The following is a 17,878-nucleotide window of genomic DNA, read 5'->3' as shown; positions in this document are numbered from 1 at the left end:
GGATGCAGGAAGCCAGCGCGCGGCCGCCGCTTCCGCCTTCGGCCCGCCTCCAACACGCCCGCGCGCACGCGCAGCCCCCCCCCCCCGGCCGGAAGCCAGGAGGCCGCCATCTTGAGATCGGGCAAGGCGGAGGAGGGGTCGCCATGTCAGATCCGGGCACGGGGAGGGCGAAAGCGCCATGTTAGGTAGGGGCGGACGACGGCCCGCTGAGGCGGGGGATGATTTAATAATAATAATAATAATAATGTGGGTATTTGTTAAGCGCTTACTATGTGCCGAGCACTGTTCTAAGCGCTGGGGTAGACATAGGGGAATCAGGTTGTCCCACGCGGGGCTCACGGTCTTCATCCCCATTTTACAGTTGAGGGAACTGAGGCACAGAGAAGTGAAGTGACTTGCCCACGGTCACACAGCTGACAAGTGGCAGAGCCGGGATTCGAACTCATGACCTCTGACTCCAAAGCCCGGGCTCTTTCCACTGAGACACGGGTTTGGCCGAGCCGTTTCAGATCTAGGGTGGGTCGGAGGAGCTCCCCTAGGAGACGTGGACAGAATTTTTCCTTACCCTATATTTTCATTACCCTATTTATTTTGTTAATGAAATGTACATCGCCTTTATTCTATTTGCTATTGTTTTAATGAGATATTCTTCCCCTTGACTCTATTTATTGCCATTGTTCTTGTCTGTCTCCCCCGATTAGACTGTAAGCCCGTCGAAGGGCAGGGACTGTCTCTATCTGTTGCCGACTTGTTCATTCCAAGCGCTTAGTACAGTGCTCTGCACCTAGTAAGCGCTCAATAAATACTATTGAATGAATGAATTCCATGGCAAGATGGGCTTCCCATCTCATCACCTCGATTCCCACGCCCTCCTACTTCCTTCGGTGCGGTCGTTGTTTCTCCTCCTTTTCCACGAGACTCAACCACGGAGGAGTTGGAGGTGGAGCCCTGCTAATAATCACTGTGGCGTTTCATTCATTCAATAGTATTTATTGAGCACTTACTATGTGCCGAGGGCTACACTGTGTTTCTCAAGCACTTATTCTGTCGCACAGGAGGTACTGGGGCAGTTACAAGATAACAGGGTCCTACGTGGGGACCGTTGTCTAAGGGAGACCGGGCACTGAATCCCCATTTTGCAGATGAGGGACAAGTGAAGTGACTCAACCAAGGTCCCCCGGTAAGGGGCAGGGTCGGCACTAGAACCCAGGCCCACACCGTTCTCACGAGGCCACGTTGCTTCCGCTGGTGGGATACGGGTTGGGGAGTAACCAACTTCTCTGGCCCACGTTGGAGCTAAAGCCAGGCCTTACTGTCAGTCATCGAGTACATATTGCAAACACCGCCATGGAAGACGACAGGTGGCCTGTCGGCCTGCCTGGAATTAGAGTCCTTTCCCCAGCGCTTACGGCGAGCGGAGCTTCTAGCGGCCCGTTCTTCCGTCCGGATGGCTCAGGCGCCCGACTCTGCTCGGAAAAGGCGGTCAGTGAGAAAGCAAAAGAGTAGGCCCAGGTAATGGGGAGGGGGTGGAATCAAGGTTGCTGCTAGAGTGGGGAGACTCAGGAGGAGCACCCCTGGAGGGAGCCTGTCTCCCGCTTTTCGGAACCCCGACGGGCATCGTCACAGTGAGAGCCCGGCCTGGGTGGCGGCCGGTCACGCTAATGAACTCCTCCTCGAGGGGCATTTAGAGGCCAGTCACGCTGAGCTCCTCCTCGTGGGGCATTTAGACCGAGGGGAAATTCCTCGAGTTAGGGGGGCCACGGCCAGAGGGACAGACAGAGTCCAGGCATTGAATTGAGACTTTAATATTTCATACAGCGGATATGGCGCATTCAGTAACCCAATCGAAACCAGAGCAACTGTCCCTCCCGCTCCCCTTGGGGCGTGGAGGCGGGACTGAAAAGCACCCATCCCCCCACTCTCCCCGGGAGGGGGGCAGCGGGGGAGCAGGACCCAGCCCCGGGGCCCTGCTGACCACTAGAAGGGCAGGATAAGGATGAAATGGGAGGCGCTTTGCAGAAAGGGGATTTAAACCATCAAAGGGCTGGTGGAGATGCTCTGGGAGCTTGAGGAAGGAAAGGGGAGGAATCTGGGGGAGGGAAGAGGGAAGGAGACAGCAGAAACCAGCCCGGAGCCCCTGACTCTTCAGGAGGGTCTGAGTCCCTGAACCTCTTCAGCCTCTGCCCCACTGCGAGGGACACAGGGGAACCAGCCCCCAGGCACGGATTGTGTGTGTGTGTGTGTGTGTGTGTGTGTCCATGCGTGCACACGCACGTGTAAGGAGGTGGGGAGAGGAGGGGTGTCCCCACCTCAAAGCAGAGGGGGAAAACCGTTGGACACTCAGCCTTTTCCCACCACTTGTAGCTTCCAGTCCCCCAACTCTAGGGCCAGAACCACGCCACTCCGCCACTCCACGCTGTCACTATGGCTCCGCAACAGTCCCTAGGGTGGAGGAGGAGGGGGGAAGGGAGGGAGCCGGGGGAAATAGCCCTAGGCAAAGGGGTTGAGGGACTCTGAGCATCAGCACCAACCAGGGAGAAAGGAGGCAGGGAGGTTGCTGGACTGGGAAGACCCTGAGAAGGAGGCCCCGAAGGGGGTTTAAGGAGACAGAGGACCCTGGGGCACAGATTTCTCCTCTACCCCCAGAGCCTGAGGGAAGCAGGGACTGAGCCTCCTCCACTTCATCCAGGGCTGATTTCTCCCCATCCTGTCCCCAGGGCAGAGAAAGGCACAGAGTGAGATACCTCTGCACCTCCCTGCCTCCTTTCCCTGGTCTTCCTACCCCTCTCCACGAATGGCAACAGTTCCACACCGTGAGCAGCTGCAGCCCCAGACACCCTATCCTGGGTGGTGGTTGGGGAAAGTAAGAGAGGGCGGGAGGGCGCCTATGACTCTGATGGGTTGGGAAGGGAGCTTAGAGTGGGCTGGAAGGGCGGGGGGAGGGATGGACGGGCCGCAGGGCTGGGGCAACGGGAGTGGTCCCCCCTCTCGCTCTCCTGCAGGTGAGAGGGGCGTATCCCAGACCTGGGGAGCCAAGCCCCGGAGGGCAGCGGCGCCACGTCCGGGGGCACAAGATGCCCAGGGAAACAAACCACCCGGGGAACCTCACACATCGAGGTCCCGGGGACTCCATTCCCTGCACTCCCGTACCCGGGGAGGGAAGAACTCGGATCCCCTCTCGACCCGGGGAGCAGTCTGCCATCACCTTTGATTGGCTAACCCAAGAGGGAAAGGGAACATCCCGCCCCCTTAGCAGCTGAGCCAACGGGGCATTCATTGCACGTAATACTGTGGTGAGGGACCGTGGGGCGGTGAGGCTGCACGGCCAGTCTTTTAAAGATAGAGATATTGCATTTAAAAAATAAAATCATCCAAAATTAAAAAAAAAACCAAAACAACAACAATGAAAAAGAAAAACCCCCAACAAAAAAAAAAACCCCAAAACAAACCAAGGGATGAAAAACCAGCACAGGGAGGTCTGGCCCAAGTTGGGCTTGTCTCTTGAGCCGGGTGGGGTCCTCCTGCCAGTGCCGGGCCAGGCCGGACTCTGTCCCGGGCTGGGTCCGATACACCGTCACGGGCCCGCGACCCCCAGCTGGCCCTACAGTTCACGTGGATGGCCGTGGCGGGGAGGAGGGGACGGGAGGGGAGGAGAGGGTGCTCTGGCCTCAGAGCGGGAGGCCGGCCCGGCCGTTCTGTCCGGCAACTGGCGAGAGAAGGGGCGAGAGCTTCGTTAGTGGCACATCCCCAAGAGGCCGGCGGCCCCGCTCCCCAGCTCTGGGTTGGAGGCTCGGGGAGGCCGAGGGACAGAGAGAAGCCAAGCCGGAGGGGCGTAACGAGCACGGGTGATAAATGAAACACAAGCCTGGAGCTGGGAGGATTTACTTAGGGAGCACGGTTCCCTCCAGGGGTCGGGGGAGAACGAGACCCGGAAGACCTCAACCTTCCACCCCTTGCTCACCCCTGTGGCTTCCCAGGACGCAGGTGAGCTGCCCCCTCCCCAAGGGCAGAGTGAGAAGAGCGAGTACCTTTCCCCGCTGAAGGGGAGAGGGGGCAGGGAGGCGAGAGGCCTAGAACTCGGTGTCCACCACACGGAAGGCTGACCTGCCTGTGGGGAGGGGGAAGGAAGCAGAGACCCGTCGGGTGGGAGGACTGGCTAGGGGGGCGGGGAGGGGAAATCAAGGGGTCCCTCACCCGGGAAGTGGAACCCGGTGGAGGGGCAGCTGGACCGCATGCTCTGGGGGTGTGAGGGGGTGTCAACGGGGGGGGGGCCCACCTGAGTCAGGGAGCGAGGCTGAGCGGAGGCCCATCTCCTTCTGTAACTGAATCTCCTTTAGTGCAAATATGGAAGTAGCTGCAGGGAAGAGAGGCGGCAGAGGGAAGGGGGGCCGGCTAGCCGGGAGGCCCGCTCAGACTGTTCCCAGAACCTGCTGGCTCCAAGCCCCCCCCGCACTCCGGCATCGGCCCTAATCGGCCCCGCGGCGCCTCTCAATCAAGCCGCTTTGTCGGCCCGGCCCGCTCCGTTCCCCACGTACTGTCGGGAAGTTTGAGGACTCGCTCCCCCAAACTGTGGAAGAACTGGTGACCCATGGCGTCCTCTGCGGAGATCCGATTCCGACCTTCAAACTGTGGGGAACAGCAAAAAGAGGGACGTGGAGAAGGCCCTCGAGGAGTAGGAGCAAAAACAGAGATCCCGCTGTTCCCCCTTGTTTGGTCCTTAATGGAGAGGGAGGCTACCTCGCCCCGCTCGGGATTACTATTTCTCCTGGCACGACACCGATGTCTCAGTCGGGGCCTGTGGGAAAGTGAGTGCTCAGACTGGACAGGGGAAGGAAGGTGATGAAGACCGTGAGCCCTTGGCCGGACAGGGACTGTGTCCAACCCGATTTGCTTGTATCCACTCTGGCGCTCACTTCAGTGCCTAGCACGCAGTAAGCGCTTAACAAATACCTCAATTATTATGAAGGCCTCGTCTGCTCATCCCAAGCACAGCCCCTAACCCCAGGCCAGTTGATTACGGGGACAACAATAATAAAAGCTGTGGCATTTGCTCAGCGCTCACTTTGGATCGAGCACTGAATCAAGTGTGGGGTTGGGTGTAGTCCCCGCCCCGCGTGGGGCTTATAGTCTGAGTTTACAGATAAGGAAACCGAGGCACAGAGAAGTTAAGTGACTTGCCCAGGTCACCCTGCAGGCAAGTGGAGCCAAGATTAGAAGCGAGTAGGGTACTGGGCCCCTTCCTCTAATTCCTCATGCGTGTCCTCCTCTCAGCACTGATTCTAGAAGTCCTGCCCTGCTAGGGGCTGGCACTGTAAAAGATAAATGCTGGAGGAGGGAGGGTCCGTGGAGGGAGGGGCCGTCAGACTCGGCTTCCCTGCACGCCCCCCTTTCCTAACGTTTGGCGGGGCGAGCCCCCCCGATTCCCGCGGGAGCAAAGCCAGTGAGCTTTCCCTCCCACACCCTGAGGGCCACGGTGGTCATCTCCCTCGGGGTGGTGCCCGTGGGCTTCAGGCGCTGCAGGCGGCCGGCTAGTGGGTGTCGCACCTCAACCTTCTCTGGGCTGAATCCACGCTGTTCTCCCCTCTTGCCCCCCAGCTTCACCGAATGACCTTTTCATCACCTCCAAACCCTTTCTCTTGGCTCGGTCCCCTCTGCACAGCTCTCAAGTCGCACAGCCTAGAAACAGCCACAGCGGTTGGGGGCCGATCAGCTAGGGGCTCCTTCACAGTACATCTGGTCTCGGGGTCACCTGCACCCTCTTAGTCCCGCAACTCCCACGCTGACTCGGTTCAGTTGGCAACGACCTCTGTCCTGGGCTGGGGGTGCCCAGAGCCCCCTCTTCCCTTTCCCTCCCTACCTGGGTGGGTGTGGATTTCCGGCAGCGACCCACCCCGCCAACCCCGCATTCTTTGTACGGTGCTTTGCACACAGTAAGCGCTCAATAAATACAATTGAATGAATTCTGCTCCTTTCTATCCAGGTCTCCTCGGGAAGGAGGGGAGAGTCAATCTCCTCGCCTGGGCTCACCCCCCAAATCCACCTCTCCCTCCTCTGGAGCCCTCCCTCTCCTTCGGCCTCCTTCGCCCCCCGGGCCCCCACCCGGTCGAGAGAGAAGCAGGGAATATTCGGCGAATGGTTCCGTCGGGGCCCCGGGGACTCGGCCCCTCCGCCCCTCACCTGCAGCAATTTGGCTAAGAGGTCGGCCCCGTCATTGTCCAACCTGTGGGAGACATCGAGAAGACCGTTCCTCCGGGGTTCCCCGGGGCTAGGGCTCCTCGGCCCCCCCCCGGCCCGCCCCCCACCCCACCAGGCCGGGTGGCTCTCTCACCGGGGGGCGTGACTCAACAAGGCTTCGGGCCGGTACTTGGGGTAGTTGTAGGTCTTGAACTCCTCGTTGGACAGGATCCCCGGCCAGGTCTCCTCGGTGGGGGTGCCTGAGGTGTGGGGGGCAACGGTCACCGACTCTCCCCGCCACATCCAGTTTCCAGTTCCCCCAACGCTTCGTCCCCACCCGTCCTCTCCCACTTCCTCCAACTCAGCCCGACGCACCCAGGATCCGGAAAATAAAATGCAGCTGCTCTTCCACGGTGGAGCCAGGGAAAAGAGGGCGGCCCGTGGACATCTCGTAGAAGATGCAGCCTACGCCCCTGAGGGGAGAGGGAGAGACACGGTCAGAGCTCACCTCCGGTCAGAGCTCACCTCCGGCACCTGCCCCTGCCAAGGCCTCACCCCCGGGGCCCTCTCCTTCTAACCACATATCGATCTGGGTGGAGTAGTCCGTGGAGCCAAGCAGGATGTCGGGGGGTCGGTACCATAGCGTCACCACCTCGTTCGAGTACGTTTTGGTTGGGATGGACTTGGCTCGGGCCAGACCTGGGAGAGAGGAAGGGTCCGGCACTTAGAGGAGAACCAGACCACCTGTGGGGCTCGGGAGGGGAGGGGTTTGAAAGCGGGCCCAGGGAATAGTGGGTCGAGGCTGCTAAAGGGCCAGAAGCTTGGAGCCTGGGTTCCTGCAAGCCCTCCTCCCCTGCCCCCGGCCACGAACCCTCCCGGGGGCCGGCGGGGGTGGCGGTGGGCTGGGGTCCGGAACGAGTGGCGGCCCTGGGAATGAGGAGGGGCCCCTACCGAAGTCGGCCAGTTTCAGCTCCCCGCGTTCATTGATGAGCAGGTTCTGCGGCTTGAGATCCCGGTGCAGCACCTTTTGCCTATGGCAGTACGCCAACCCTCGGAGCAGCTGGAACAGGAACAGCTTGGGGCGGGAGGGAGGGAGGGAAGGGCTGAGGCAGGGGCTGGGCACCTGGCCCTCCAGGCCCAGCCGACTCCCTGACGTCAAGTCTGCCCTCACCCTCACCCCGCGGCCTCTACATCTGGCTCCGTCACTGGCTCTGGGTGGACCCTTCTCCCACCCGGCGCGACTCAGGGGTGGGGCTCCCTCATCCCTCTTTCCTTCCCTCCATCCCTAGTCACCTTCACATTGTGCATATTGATGATGTTCCCGCAGTCATCTAGATACTGCTTCAGATCCTTGTCCTGCAGTGCAGGTGAGAGGAGGGGAAGGGAGGGAAGGAAGGAGAAAGAGAGGAAGGGGGATGGGTCGCCTCCCCTCTAAGCTCCTTGTGGGTAGGGAACGTGTCTATTGTACTCTCCCAAGCACTCAGTAAAGTGCTCTGTACACAATAAGCGCTCAACCAATACAATTGACTGATTCTGAGGACCCCTGCCCAACGGCCCTGAGCACAGGCACCTCCACTCCCTAGCCCCAGATCCTGCTTGCATTAGATCCCCCAGCCTGGAGCTGAGGGAGGGGGAGGATGGAGGGATTGGGGCCTCGCCCCGCCCCCCACTCACCAAATATTCAAAGACAAGGGTGAGGGACTTGTCAGTGTGAATGATGTCATGCAGCGTGACAATGTTGGCGTGCTTCAGGTCCTTCAGCAGCGACACTGGGGGCCAAGGGGGATCCAGTTATGCCTCCCGCCTGTGGGTCTCTTCTCCCCAGCCTCCTCCTCTCCCACCCAGTCCCCTTCACCCTGGAACCTGGGCCTTTACCGAACCCCACCTCTGCCACCACCTCCTCCTCCTCCTCCTCCCGCTACCCTGAGATGCCACCTATTCCCCTGCCCCCACCCCTGCCAAGTCCCTTCCCTGGCACTCCATCCTCTCTCCCCGGCCCCTCGCCCCCTTCCCCGGGCCTACCTTCCCGGATGGCGGTGCAGGGTGCCCCCTCCTCGTGCTCCAACCGGATCTCTTTCAAAGCCACCAGGTTGTCGGTCAACTTGCTCTTACCCTTGTACACGGTGGCATAGGTGCCCTGTGGGGCAGAAGGCTCAGGTGTTAGCTTATTTTCCCCTTCCCCAAGTCCCCCGCCCCCTCCCCGCCCAGTCCCCGCTGGCTCGGTTTCGGCTCCTGGGGAGGGGAAACTGGACAGGGCCCCACCGGCCAGATGCCCTCGCAAGGACGACGGGGGCAGAGAGTCTCCTGCCGCTGCCGCACCCCCCGGCCCGGCCTGGGTTCCCCCTGTCTCTGGTTCTGCCCATCACCACCTTACGAGACAGGCTGGTTATAGAGGGGAAACTGAGCCTTAGGATTGTTTCTGTCTCTGCTTCCTCACCTCCCCCAGCTTGTCCAGCTTCACATAGGTCTCCAGCTTCCCGAAGCCAATCTCCGACTGTGGGAGAAGAGGGAGGTCTGGAAAAGGGAAGCGGGGCCGGGGGTGGAGCGCGGTGGGGGTGGGGGGTGGGAGGGGGAAGGTCGGGCAAGGAAAGCGGGAGGCAGGAGTGAGAGCAGAAGCACGACAGGCCCCCAGCCAACCGCAGGCCCTCACCAGGGAGACCCGGCGGAGCCGGCGGCTCAGGGGCTTGTCGAAGAGCGGGCTGTTGAGCGTCAGCTTCTCCAAGTAGCCCTCGGGCAGCCGGATGTCAGCCGGCAGCGACAGGCGCTTGTTGATGTCCTAGAAGGAGGGGCCCGTCAGCCCCGCTGGAAACAAGGCCCAGGCAGGGGCCCAGAAGGCTGTCACCCAGCACCCCTCGGAGGACCGGTGGGGGCGGGGGGAAGAGGGAGGGAGGGGAAGGGCAAGCGTGGAAGACGGCGGGCCCGGTCAGAGAGGAGGGGAAGGTGGCCGGGGCGGCGGGGCCCCGGGGCCCCGGGATGGGGAGCGGCCGGTGGCCAGCCCGGGGCGGTACCTCGGTGGAGATCTTGCGGGCAGGGTGGTTGCGCATGCGGACCCGCACCGGAGACTGAACCTCGTCCGAAGAGGTGGCGGAGGCCTGGTCGCTCTCTCCGTCCGAGCCCATCTTCAGGTCCTCGTGCACGATCTCTGGGGGGCCGAGGGGGGGGAGGGGGGCGAGGGGAGGGCGCCGTGAGGGGCCGGGGCTCGGGGCCGCGGGGTGCTCGTCCCAGCGGGAGTCCTGATCCCGGCCCCTCCCCCCATCCCGTCCAATCCAACCATTTCCAGAGAGCCTGCGGGCCTCCATCCCAGAGGGGGCCGGGGCCCCGGCAGTGCGGCAGGATCGGAGACAGGGAAGGGAACAACACACCTTCCTTAAAGGGCTCTTCGCTTGGGCCCGGGGCCGGGTGGACCAAGGCCCGGAGGGGGGTGGAAGGCAGGCAGACATCTGGACTGAGTAGATCCTCGGAGCAACTTTCTCCACAGGATCCCAGAACCCAGAGCCTGGGCCCAAAGGGGAGGAGAGGAGGAGGAAGAGGAGGAGGAGGAAGAAGAGGAAGAGGGGCTGAGAAGAGCATGGCCCAGGCCACAAGGGGACCAAGACCAGGGACCGGGGTGGAGTGGGGAGGGGAGGTGGGGGGGCGGGGGTCATATAGTCACCTAGTCGGGAGCAGTGGTCCAAGGTGGAGCTGAGGCCCCGGCTGGCTCGGGGCCGGCGGGCGGGCGGTGGTGGAGGCAGACGCAGGGCCCGGGGGGGCGGGTGGAGGGCGGGCAGGCTGTGGGTGGCCCGGGGAGGTGGGCGCAGGGCGGGCAGGCTGCGAGATGCCCGGGGGGGAGGGTGCAGGACGGGCAGGCTGTGGGAGGTTGGAGGGGGACCCTTCCACCCCTTAGGGCTGGGGCCTAGGCCGGGGAGCAAAGCCAATAGGGATCGAATGGAGGAGAGCGGTGGGCGTGGAACGGGAGAGAGCAAGAGTAGCGGGAAGCGAGGGAGTGAAGCACACACAAAAAGAAAGAGAAAATGAAGAAAGAAAAAGGAGTAACACAAGCCCAATAGAAACTTAATGGAAACAAAGAGGCGCTCAGGTTCTCCAACCCAGGGACCCCGCCGGGAGGAGCACCCGCCACAGTGGGGGAAACTGAGGCCAGAGCAGAACCTGAGCGGTCACGGGGATGAACTCCAGCGGGATGCCAGGGCCAGCTTACTGCTGTTATCCTGCCCCCAGGGTGGGGTAGGGCCAGGAAAGCAAGAGACTGGGAGTTAGGACGCCTGGCTCCAATGCCCGGCAGAGGCTCTGCCCACCCTGGAGGCCTCAGTCTCCCGCCTGGGAAACAGAAGGAGGCTGAGGGCCTGGGCCGGGGAAGGGAGGGGCTCAGAACGCTCTCTGCTGCCCGCTCCTTGCTCCGCTGACCCGGGGCTGGCCCTTTCTTTCCCGCTCTGGACCTCAGTTGCCCCCGCGCAACTCGGGGAAGAGGGTCTTTCCTGCCGGGGAGCTGCGAAAGAGGAAGGAGCCGCAGGCTTCGTGCGTTTCTCATCTTCAGACCAGGGTCAGGGTGGTGTACCCGCAAGGGGCAGGGGGCGGGTGCTCACCATTGTCACTGCTGTTACTCTCCTCGACGTTGATCTGCTCCGTACCGCTATTCCTGTCGGCCGTGCGGCCGCCACGCAGGGTCATGGACAGTTGCCGCTTGATCTTCTTCATCCGATCCATGGCGGCCTGGAGGAGGACGGGGAGCGGCTCCTGCTCAGCCTGGCTCTTGGGGGTCAGGCTCCACCCGCCCAGGCCTCCCTCACCTCACCCAGGTAGTAAGGTGCGCCTTGGGGAGGGGAGAGAGGAGCCGAGCAGGTAGGGCCGTCTCCCCTCGATGACATACGCCTCGCCAAGAGGGGCAGAGAGGATTCTTGTGCCCCAAGGGTCACCGGCTCCTCCGGGAAGACCATCACGCTCCTCCCCAGAAACCAGTCACCTCTCTGGGAATGCCGGCGTCCCAAGAGGGCTACGGCCAAAAGGACCCCGGCGGGAGTCCTCCCCCTTCTGGGGAGGGGGCTCAGCCCACCCCCTGGGACCTGGAAACCATCCCCTGATACGACTGCAGAATGGTATGTTCCATTGGCATGAGCCCCACCCCCCCTCCATCCACCCCCCCCACCCAACTGCCACAGGACGGAATGTTCCTCCGCCACAGGGAGTCACGTGACTCTGGCAACCGTCGTCCAAAAAAGAGGGAGGGCCGGCGAGGCTCAAGGACCAGGGGACCGGAGGGAGCGGGGCAGCGCCCCCAGATCTCCCTTAGGTCCCCGAAGGCAGATTGACTCTCGGGAGGTTGACTTGAGGGGCCGGTATCCGCCTGGGCAGACCGAGGGAAGGAGGTGCCGCCTGGGGCCGGGGTCTCTCCCCCGGGCACCTCAAGAGTTGGGGCCTCGGCTGCCCCCTCTCCCCCGACCCTTGCCAGCAGCCTAGGGGGTCTCCCCGAAGGCCACGACGGAGCACCGCCCCGGTGGTGAACCGAGGCCCTCGTGAAGGACCCAGTGGCCCAGCAGTTGAGAGACTCAAAGGCAGCCGCTAGCTCCAAGCCAAACAGAGCCAGTCGGGAAGGGAATACGTCTAGGCGAGCCCCAATTCTTTCTGTCTCGGTTGCCCCTCCAGCCGGAGACCACTCCAGTCTCCAACTTGCCCCACCCCCTCCCACCCTCCCAGAGGCCGAGCTGGCAAAAACAACCGTGGCCCAAGCCTAGTGTTACCCTGCTATTTGAATGGTGATTTGTGTGCCCCGGAGGCTTTTGGGAAAACTCAGCGCTGCTAGCGGGAGAGGGGAAAACCAGGGCAGAGGAAAGGCTTCCCTCCCACGCCTATCCCCATTTAGCACCAAAGATGTCCAAATCCCCCAGAACAGTCTGGTCTGACAGTCAAAGCTAGGACAAGAGGGAGGAAGTCTGGGCCCAAAAGTTTCCAGATCCCTGGATCCCGTTTCCTCAGGATCTAGATTCCTCGGGATCCAGATCCCTCAGGACCCAGACCCGGGAAGAGATACGCCCAGATGGAATCGCTCTGGTGATTTCTAGGAGGGATCCATTCACGAGGGTGGCACCGTCAGCTCCATCCCTGCTGCGGTTCTCATGAGGGGCTGAAGGTGTGGGGGGCAGGGGAGAGGGGAAACCTATTCCCTCTTCCAGCAAAGCCTTGCTCCCCATCAAATGTCTCCCCCTCGAGACTGTAAGCTCGTTGTGGGCAGGGAATGTGTCCGTTTATTGTTGTACTGCACTCTCCCAAGAGCTTAGTACAGTGGTCCGCAACAAATACGACAATGAGTGAATGACCCATCCACGGTTCTCTCACCACCCAACCCAGCCAGTCTCTCAGCGGGCAGAGGGTCTGCCTAGGATAGATGGCCTCAACGGGGGCCAGGGGGAAGGCTCAGGGGCTGGGTGGGGGCTGACTCAGTAACTATAAATACATCCGCTCAAATGGAGCCACAAGCTGCAGAGCAGCGGGAGAGAGGGCGAGGGGGTCTTGGCCGGGGAAGGTTGAGGAGAATGGCCCCTCTCCACGGGGACAGCTGGTGGGGAGTCAGGGAAAGACGGATGAAGGCCTGGGGGGAGGAGGCGCCCATCCTTTTGTCCAAGGACTCATCGTTTTCTTCAAGAAGGCTGAAGGTGTTGCTGGGAGCTGTATTGATTAGGTCTAGTTCCTACTCTATGTAGGGGGGGCAGGAGAGCCTAGGCCGTTGGAGAGGTTTGGGTCCCGCGCGCCACAGGCTAAACTTTCGAGGAGGAAATCCCTTCAGTTGGGATTGGCAGCAGAGACTGACTTTGGGCCGGGGGGAGCGGGGTGGGGAACGGACATTTTAGCCTAGGCCTGACCCACGAGTCTCCGTCCCTACTACACAGCGTGACCTAATGGAAAGAGCCGGGTCTGGGAGTCAGGGGATCTGGGTTCTAATCCCGGCTGTCTTGGGCTGGACACTTCACTTCTCTGTGCCTGTTAACTCAGCTATAAAATGGGAATTAAGACTGCGAGCCCCATGTGGGACATAGACTGTGTCCAATCTCGTTGGCTTGTACCTGTATACCAACACTTAGTACAATGTCTGGCACACAGTAAATGTCTAATAAATCCCATTCAGAGGAAATTAAAAGGGGGGGTTACCAAGTCAACTTCATGCCCTCTCCAAGAGGTCACCACTTGCAATGGAACCCGGGAGGGAAAGGGAACTGGGCAGAATCACCATCGATGACACCACCATTTTTCCAGCTGGTAATCTTGGCGACTACTCTCTCTCTGACTGTGGGAGGTAAACGAGAGAGGCAGTCGATGCAAGTCCGGCTGGCCCTTCCTCTACATTTCAAGATGCCACCCCTACAATCACTAGTCAGGGCTCTCATTATCTCCCAAGGGGGCTACCGTAAACCCCGCTCCTGGATGGCTTCCCTGCCTTTCCCCTCGTCCACCCGTCTCAGACGGCGCTGCACAGATCCCATTTCCACAGCGCTGATGGGACATTTCCCTCCTCCCAAATCTCCAACAGCCTTCCGCTGTTCCCTGCATAAGCCTTCCATCAGTTGGTTCCCTCTATAGAAGTCCTAGCTGCTTGCCTTCCCCGACTCTCTCTCAAGAGGAGCTCTTTGCTCCCCCCCGCAAAATCCCTGAGCATCCAACCGTCCCCATGCCACTCAGGCTCCACCAAACCACGTCCCTCTCCGTTCCTTCAGAGGCACCTTCTTCAGGCTGTTTCCCACCTTCCTCATCACGTTCCCCTCTGCTACTTCGGGACTATTTTATATCTACTCTGTTATTCGTTCATCCGCTGGTTTACTACTTATATTTATTCTCACACTTTTGGATTTGCTCATTGCTAACAGCTTGTCTTCCCAATCAGAATATAAACTCCGCAAGGGCAGGAATTGCATGTTATCCTTGTATACATCTCCCAGGGCAGAGTAAAATGCCCTGCAAAGAGTAGGTGGTGCTCAACCAAGATGATGGTGGGATGGGATGGGATGGGAGGGGAGCGGAGCCAGGCTCAGGAAGCCCCAAATCCTCAGGGAAAATCTAAAGTCTCTAGTGCCAAACCTTGGTGGGCTCTGTTCCCATAGGCAAATAATGCTAGTATTAGGGCCTGAAGGAGGCAGAACAAGAGAAACCGGCCTGGACCCTGAAAAGCTGGGAGTCCTGTAGAGCCCTCTGTGTCCACTCTGGTGAGGGCCCAAGCAGACCAGAGAAAGCTGAGCCCAGCAGTCACACCGACGTGTCAGTTGCGGGCTAGAGAAATGAGGCCGTGGGATCCGGAGAGGGCTTTCTCAACCTGACAGGGAACCGGGGGACAGGGGCTTCTCTTCTTGGCTTTGAAAAGAGATCAGCTGGCAGACCCTGGGGCCAGAGGGAGCTTGGAGGAGTTGCTGAAGGACCCTTGGCAGAGATCCTGAACTGTCTGTGGAAAGTGGAGCTGCCCTCTCATACCTCCATTTCTCCTTCTCCTCACTGACCACAGAAGCTTCCCCAGGAAAGCTGACTTGAGGAAAGAGGGGTGGAAGAAGGCCAAGAGAAGAAAAAAAGAGGGAGGGGAGTTGGGACTGAGGGGGCGGGAAGCAGCCACTGCCAGCACAACCGTTGCCACGGAGATAAGCTCCCTATAGCACGGCCCCCTCCGGAGTGGCGGCCCCCCCTGCCCATCTCTTCCATACCCCTTTTGCGGTTCTCGCCTCCCTCCAACTCATTCCCGTTTTTCTGCCAGGGCCCAGTCCAGCAACGCGCCCAGACTCAAGATGAGCTTGTCACCCCTGTTCTCCGCACTTGCCTCTTCTCCATCCCGGGGAGATGCTCTTCCTCTCTAAACTTCCCTAATTCTCTACTCTCCTTCCCACCTTCTTAGTAGCTCTGCCCTCCTTTAAGTGGGAATGTCTTATTATTAGAGGAGGGGTCCTGGCCCGGCCCGGCCTCAGAGGCTTGTAACTCTTCCAGCTCCAGCTGCTAGACAGTCCCCGAAACGGGGAGAGGCTTGGAAAGGGGCAGGCCTCCGGTCTTCGCTCGGCCCAGATTCCCGCTTGAACCAGTGCCCCTTCCCCACTCCCCCACCCCCCGGAGCTGGAATCGGAGCAGAGCTCCCAAGGTGGGGAGGGGGAGGGAATCATCTTCACTCCGACACAGGCTCACAACTGGGACGGTGCCTCTTCTTCCCACCGAGGCAGGTGCAGAGCAGATAATCTCTGCCCCAGGGTGGCCGTCCCACTCTCTTAGGCCGAAAGGACCGAGGGGTGGGATGATCCGAGGGGGAGCAACACAGTGGGGACGGGAAGAGCCGATCCTCCTCCTCCAGGCCTCCAAAGCCTGCTCTACTACCCAGTGAACTGGAGAGATTCCCCTTCCACACCCAGACCCTAAAGGAGCTCTTCCCCTGGCCTCTCTCCCCTCAGTTCCCTTCTGCTCACATCTCTCCCTTTGGCCCAGCTCCCCATACGGGACCGACCCCTAGGAGTAACCCTCCCACCCGCCAGCCTCCTCCTTTCTTCAAGAGGCCCAGCACACCGGTCTCTGCTCCCAAATTACAATCCAACTTAGGCCACATTAGCAGCCAAGGGTCCCTCCAGCTTTCGAGCGGCTTTTCCGGCGGATACTTGACCGGAGTTTTAAGACGCTGCGAGCCACTGGCGGGTGCCTTCTCCACCGCAACACCACCGTGGGCTTTTGTCTCAGCAGGCCCTGGGGCTGGAGGGGCAAGCCGGTCCCTGCTTTTCACCGGGCTGCCTTTCAGCCCGAAGCCCCGACCTCTCCCCTCAAAGACCGGGGCTTTGGGGCATTTCATCCCTTCCCAGGCCGGGCCGGGCCTCCCGCTCTCCTCGCACAAAGGGGAAGGGCTCATCTCCCGCCCGGAGACTCCCTACTTGTTCAGGGCACCGGACTCTGCTTTACGCCCGGGGAGACGGGGGCGGGGGGGGAAGGGTGGGAAAAGCGAGAGGGGCTCAGGCATCCTCCTGGCTCGTCCTCCGGTCCCTTAGGCCATTAAGGCGACCCAAAGGGGCGCGTTTCGGTGCAGAGGCACTGTGGGAAATTCCCGGGTCCGCGGGCGGCATCCTCCAGCGGGCCGGGGTGGAGGGGCACGGCCTCGCCGGCACAAGGGGCGGCCGAGCCTCCGGTGCCCCGTCCCCCCGGCCGGTCCGAGGGGCGGCGGGGCGCGGCTCCCCCCCACCCCGGGCCTCTCCGGGCGGCGGCCGAGCGGGCCGCAGCCTCGCCCGCCGTCCGGGGCCGGGCCCCCCCGTCTCCTCCTTCTCCAAATAAGGATCCGGGGCCCGCCGGGCCAACCGTCGGCCTCGACCGTTGGGGGCGGGGAGGCGCTTACCCAGGGCCCAGGGCCTCGGCTTCAGCGCTAAGGGGTCGGCGCGGCTGGTCCCGGGCGACGGTCCCAGTAATCCTCGGCCATGGCTGTTGGGCTCGAGCCGCCTCGGAGGTCCCGCTCAGCCGCCCATGGGCCCGGGAGGGAGGGAGGGAAGAAGGAGGAGGCGGAGGATGGCGGCCGCTTCTCGTCCCGTCCCGTCCGGTCCGGTCCCGGCCCGGCCCGGCCCAAAGCCGCCCCGAGCCGCGCTGGCCCCACCGCCGCCGGCGCATACCACTCCGCTCGGAGGGGAGGGCGGCGCCGGGCGGCCCGTACCACCCGCCGCGCCGGGGGAGGCCCCGCCACCCGCGCGCCACCCCCCCGCCCCCGCCGCCGCCCCCACGTCCCCCACCGTGCCCACCGAACTCCATCTTTCCCTCCCAACGCCTCCGCCCGCGGATCCACCCGCTGGGTGCGAGCGGGGGCCGGGAAAAGCGGCGACGACCGGCCCGGCCCTACCCCCGGCCCGCTTGGTACAGCCCAAGCCGGGGCGCTACCACTGCCAGGAGAGGGGTAGGACTCTCCCCCCCGCCGGCCTCCGGTTGGCTTGGCTTTTGTGAGGCGGAGTTGGCGGAGGGGAAGGGGAGCGGGGCTTTTAGTCACCAGCCCCGTGGGGCCTACGGGAAGAAATAAGGCATTTAATCGCCGGGGGGCTGCGACTTCGGGGAATGGCACGTTTCCTCCCTGAAGCCCTCGCGGGCTTCACCCTGCCCTAGGCGTTGGGACCCGGGAGGCGAGGGGAAGGGTGAGATCCAGGGCAGGCGATACCATTTTCGTAACTGAACGGAGAAGGCCTAGTCGTTTTGGGTGTGGGGTTTTTTTCTTTGCCAACTACTTTGGAAGTTCCACCAGAGAAGAGCTTCAGGAGGAAGGGCTTGAATGCCCCTCCTGCGAACCCCGGATAATGGAGGGGGAGGATTGGCCGTCAGTCGGTACCCGGGTGGGATCCAGCTGGAGAAGACAGCCAGCGACAAAGTAGTAGGAAGAAGCCCTCCAACCCCCTCCAACCTCCGGGGGCAAAGAGTTGCCTGGGGGAGGCCCGGGAGGCCGCTCGGCCGGAGCCTCGTGGGTCTGGAAACGGGAGGGCCGGACCAGGGGCCACGCCATGGCCTCCCCACAAACTTTTCTCCTTCCTCACAAACCTTTCCCCTTCCTCGCAAACCTTTCCCCTTCTCCACAAACCTTTCCCCTTCCTCCCAAAGCTTTCCCCTTCCTCCCAAAGCTTTCCCCTTCTCCACAAACCTTTCCCCTTCCCCATAAACCTTTCCCTTTCCCCACAAACCTTTCCCCTTCCCCCCTCAACCTTTCTCCTTCCCCCCCAAACCTTTCTCCTTCCCCCACAAACCT

General features: G+C 61.7%; 1 protein-coding gene across 7 annotated transcripts; it reads right to left on the bottom strand.

Annotated features, from left to right (window-relative positions):
• Nucleotides 1–977: 977 nt before the first annotated feature.
• On the bottom strand, nt 978–16,683 carry CDK16 (cyclin dependent kinase 16). Of its 7 annotated transcripts, XM_029067431.2 has the most exons (18): nt 10,959–11,096; nt 10,755–10,881; nt 9,827–10,066; nt 9,183–9,316; nt 8,825–8,950; nt 8,612–8,668; nt 8,197–8,311; nt 7,849–7,943; nt 7,468–7,530; nt 7,126–7,249; nt 6,753–6,873; nt 6,550–6,647; nt 6,329–6,434; nt 6,178–6,220; nt 4,536–4,626; nt 4,277–4,354; nt 4,029–4,108; nt 1,790–3,706 (listed from the first exon to the last, which is right to left on the bottom strand). In XM_029067431.2, exons 1-17 carry the CDS (start codon nt 11,034–11,036, stop codon nt 4,071–4,073), a joined length of 1,734 nt encoding a protein of 577 aa, XP_028923264.2. In that variant the 5' UTR covers nt 11,037–11,096; the 3' UTR covers nt 1,790–3,706; nt 4,029–4,070. The 7 variants fall into 7 exon arrangements, with proteins under 7 accessions (XP_028923266.2, XP_028923264.2, XP_028923265.2 ...); XM_029067433.2 differs by lacking the exons at nt 1,790–3,706; nt 4,029–4,108 and adding an exon at nt 978–1,466; XM_029067432.2 differs by lacking the exon at nt 4,029–4,108.
• Between the last annotated feature and the right edge of the window lie 1,195 nt (nt 16,684–17,878).

Source organism: Ornithorhynchus anatinus, chromosome 6 (genome assembly GCF_004115215.2).
Source record: "Ornithorhynchus anatinus isolate Pmale09 chromosome 6, mOrnAna1.pri.v4, whole genome shotgun sequence".
Taxonomy (NCBI): domain Eukaryota; kingdom Metazoa; phylum Chordata; class Mammalia; order Monotremata; family Ornithorhynchidae; genus Ornithorhynchus; species Ornithorhynchus anatinus.
This window is presented reverse-complemented; position numbering and strand designations above follow the sequence as displayed.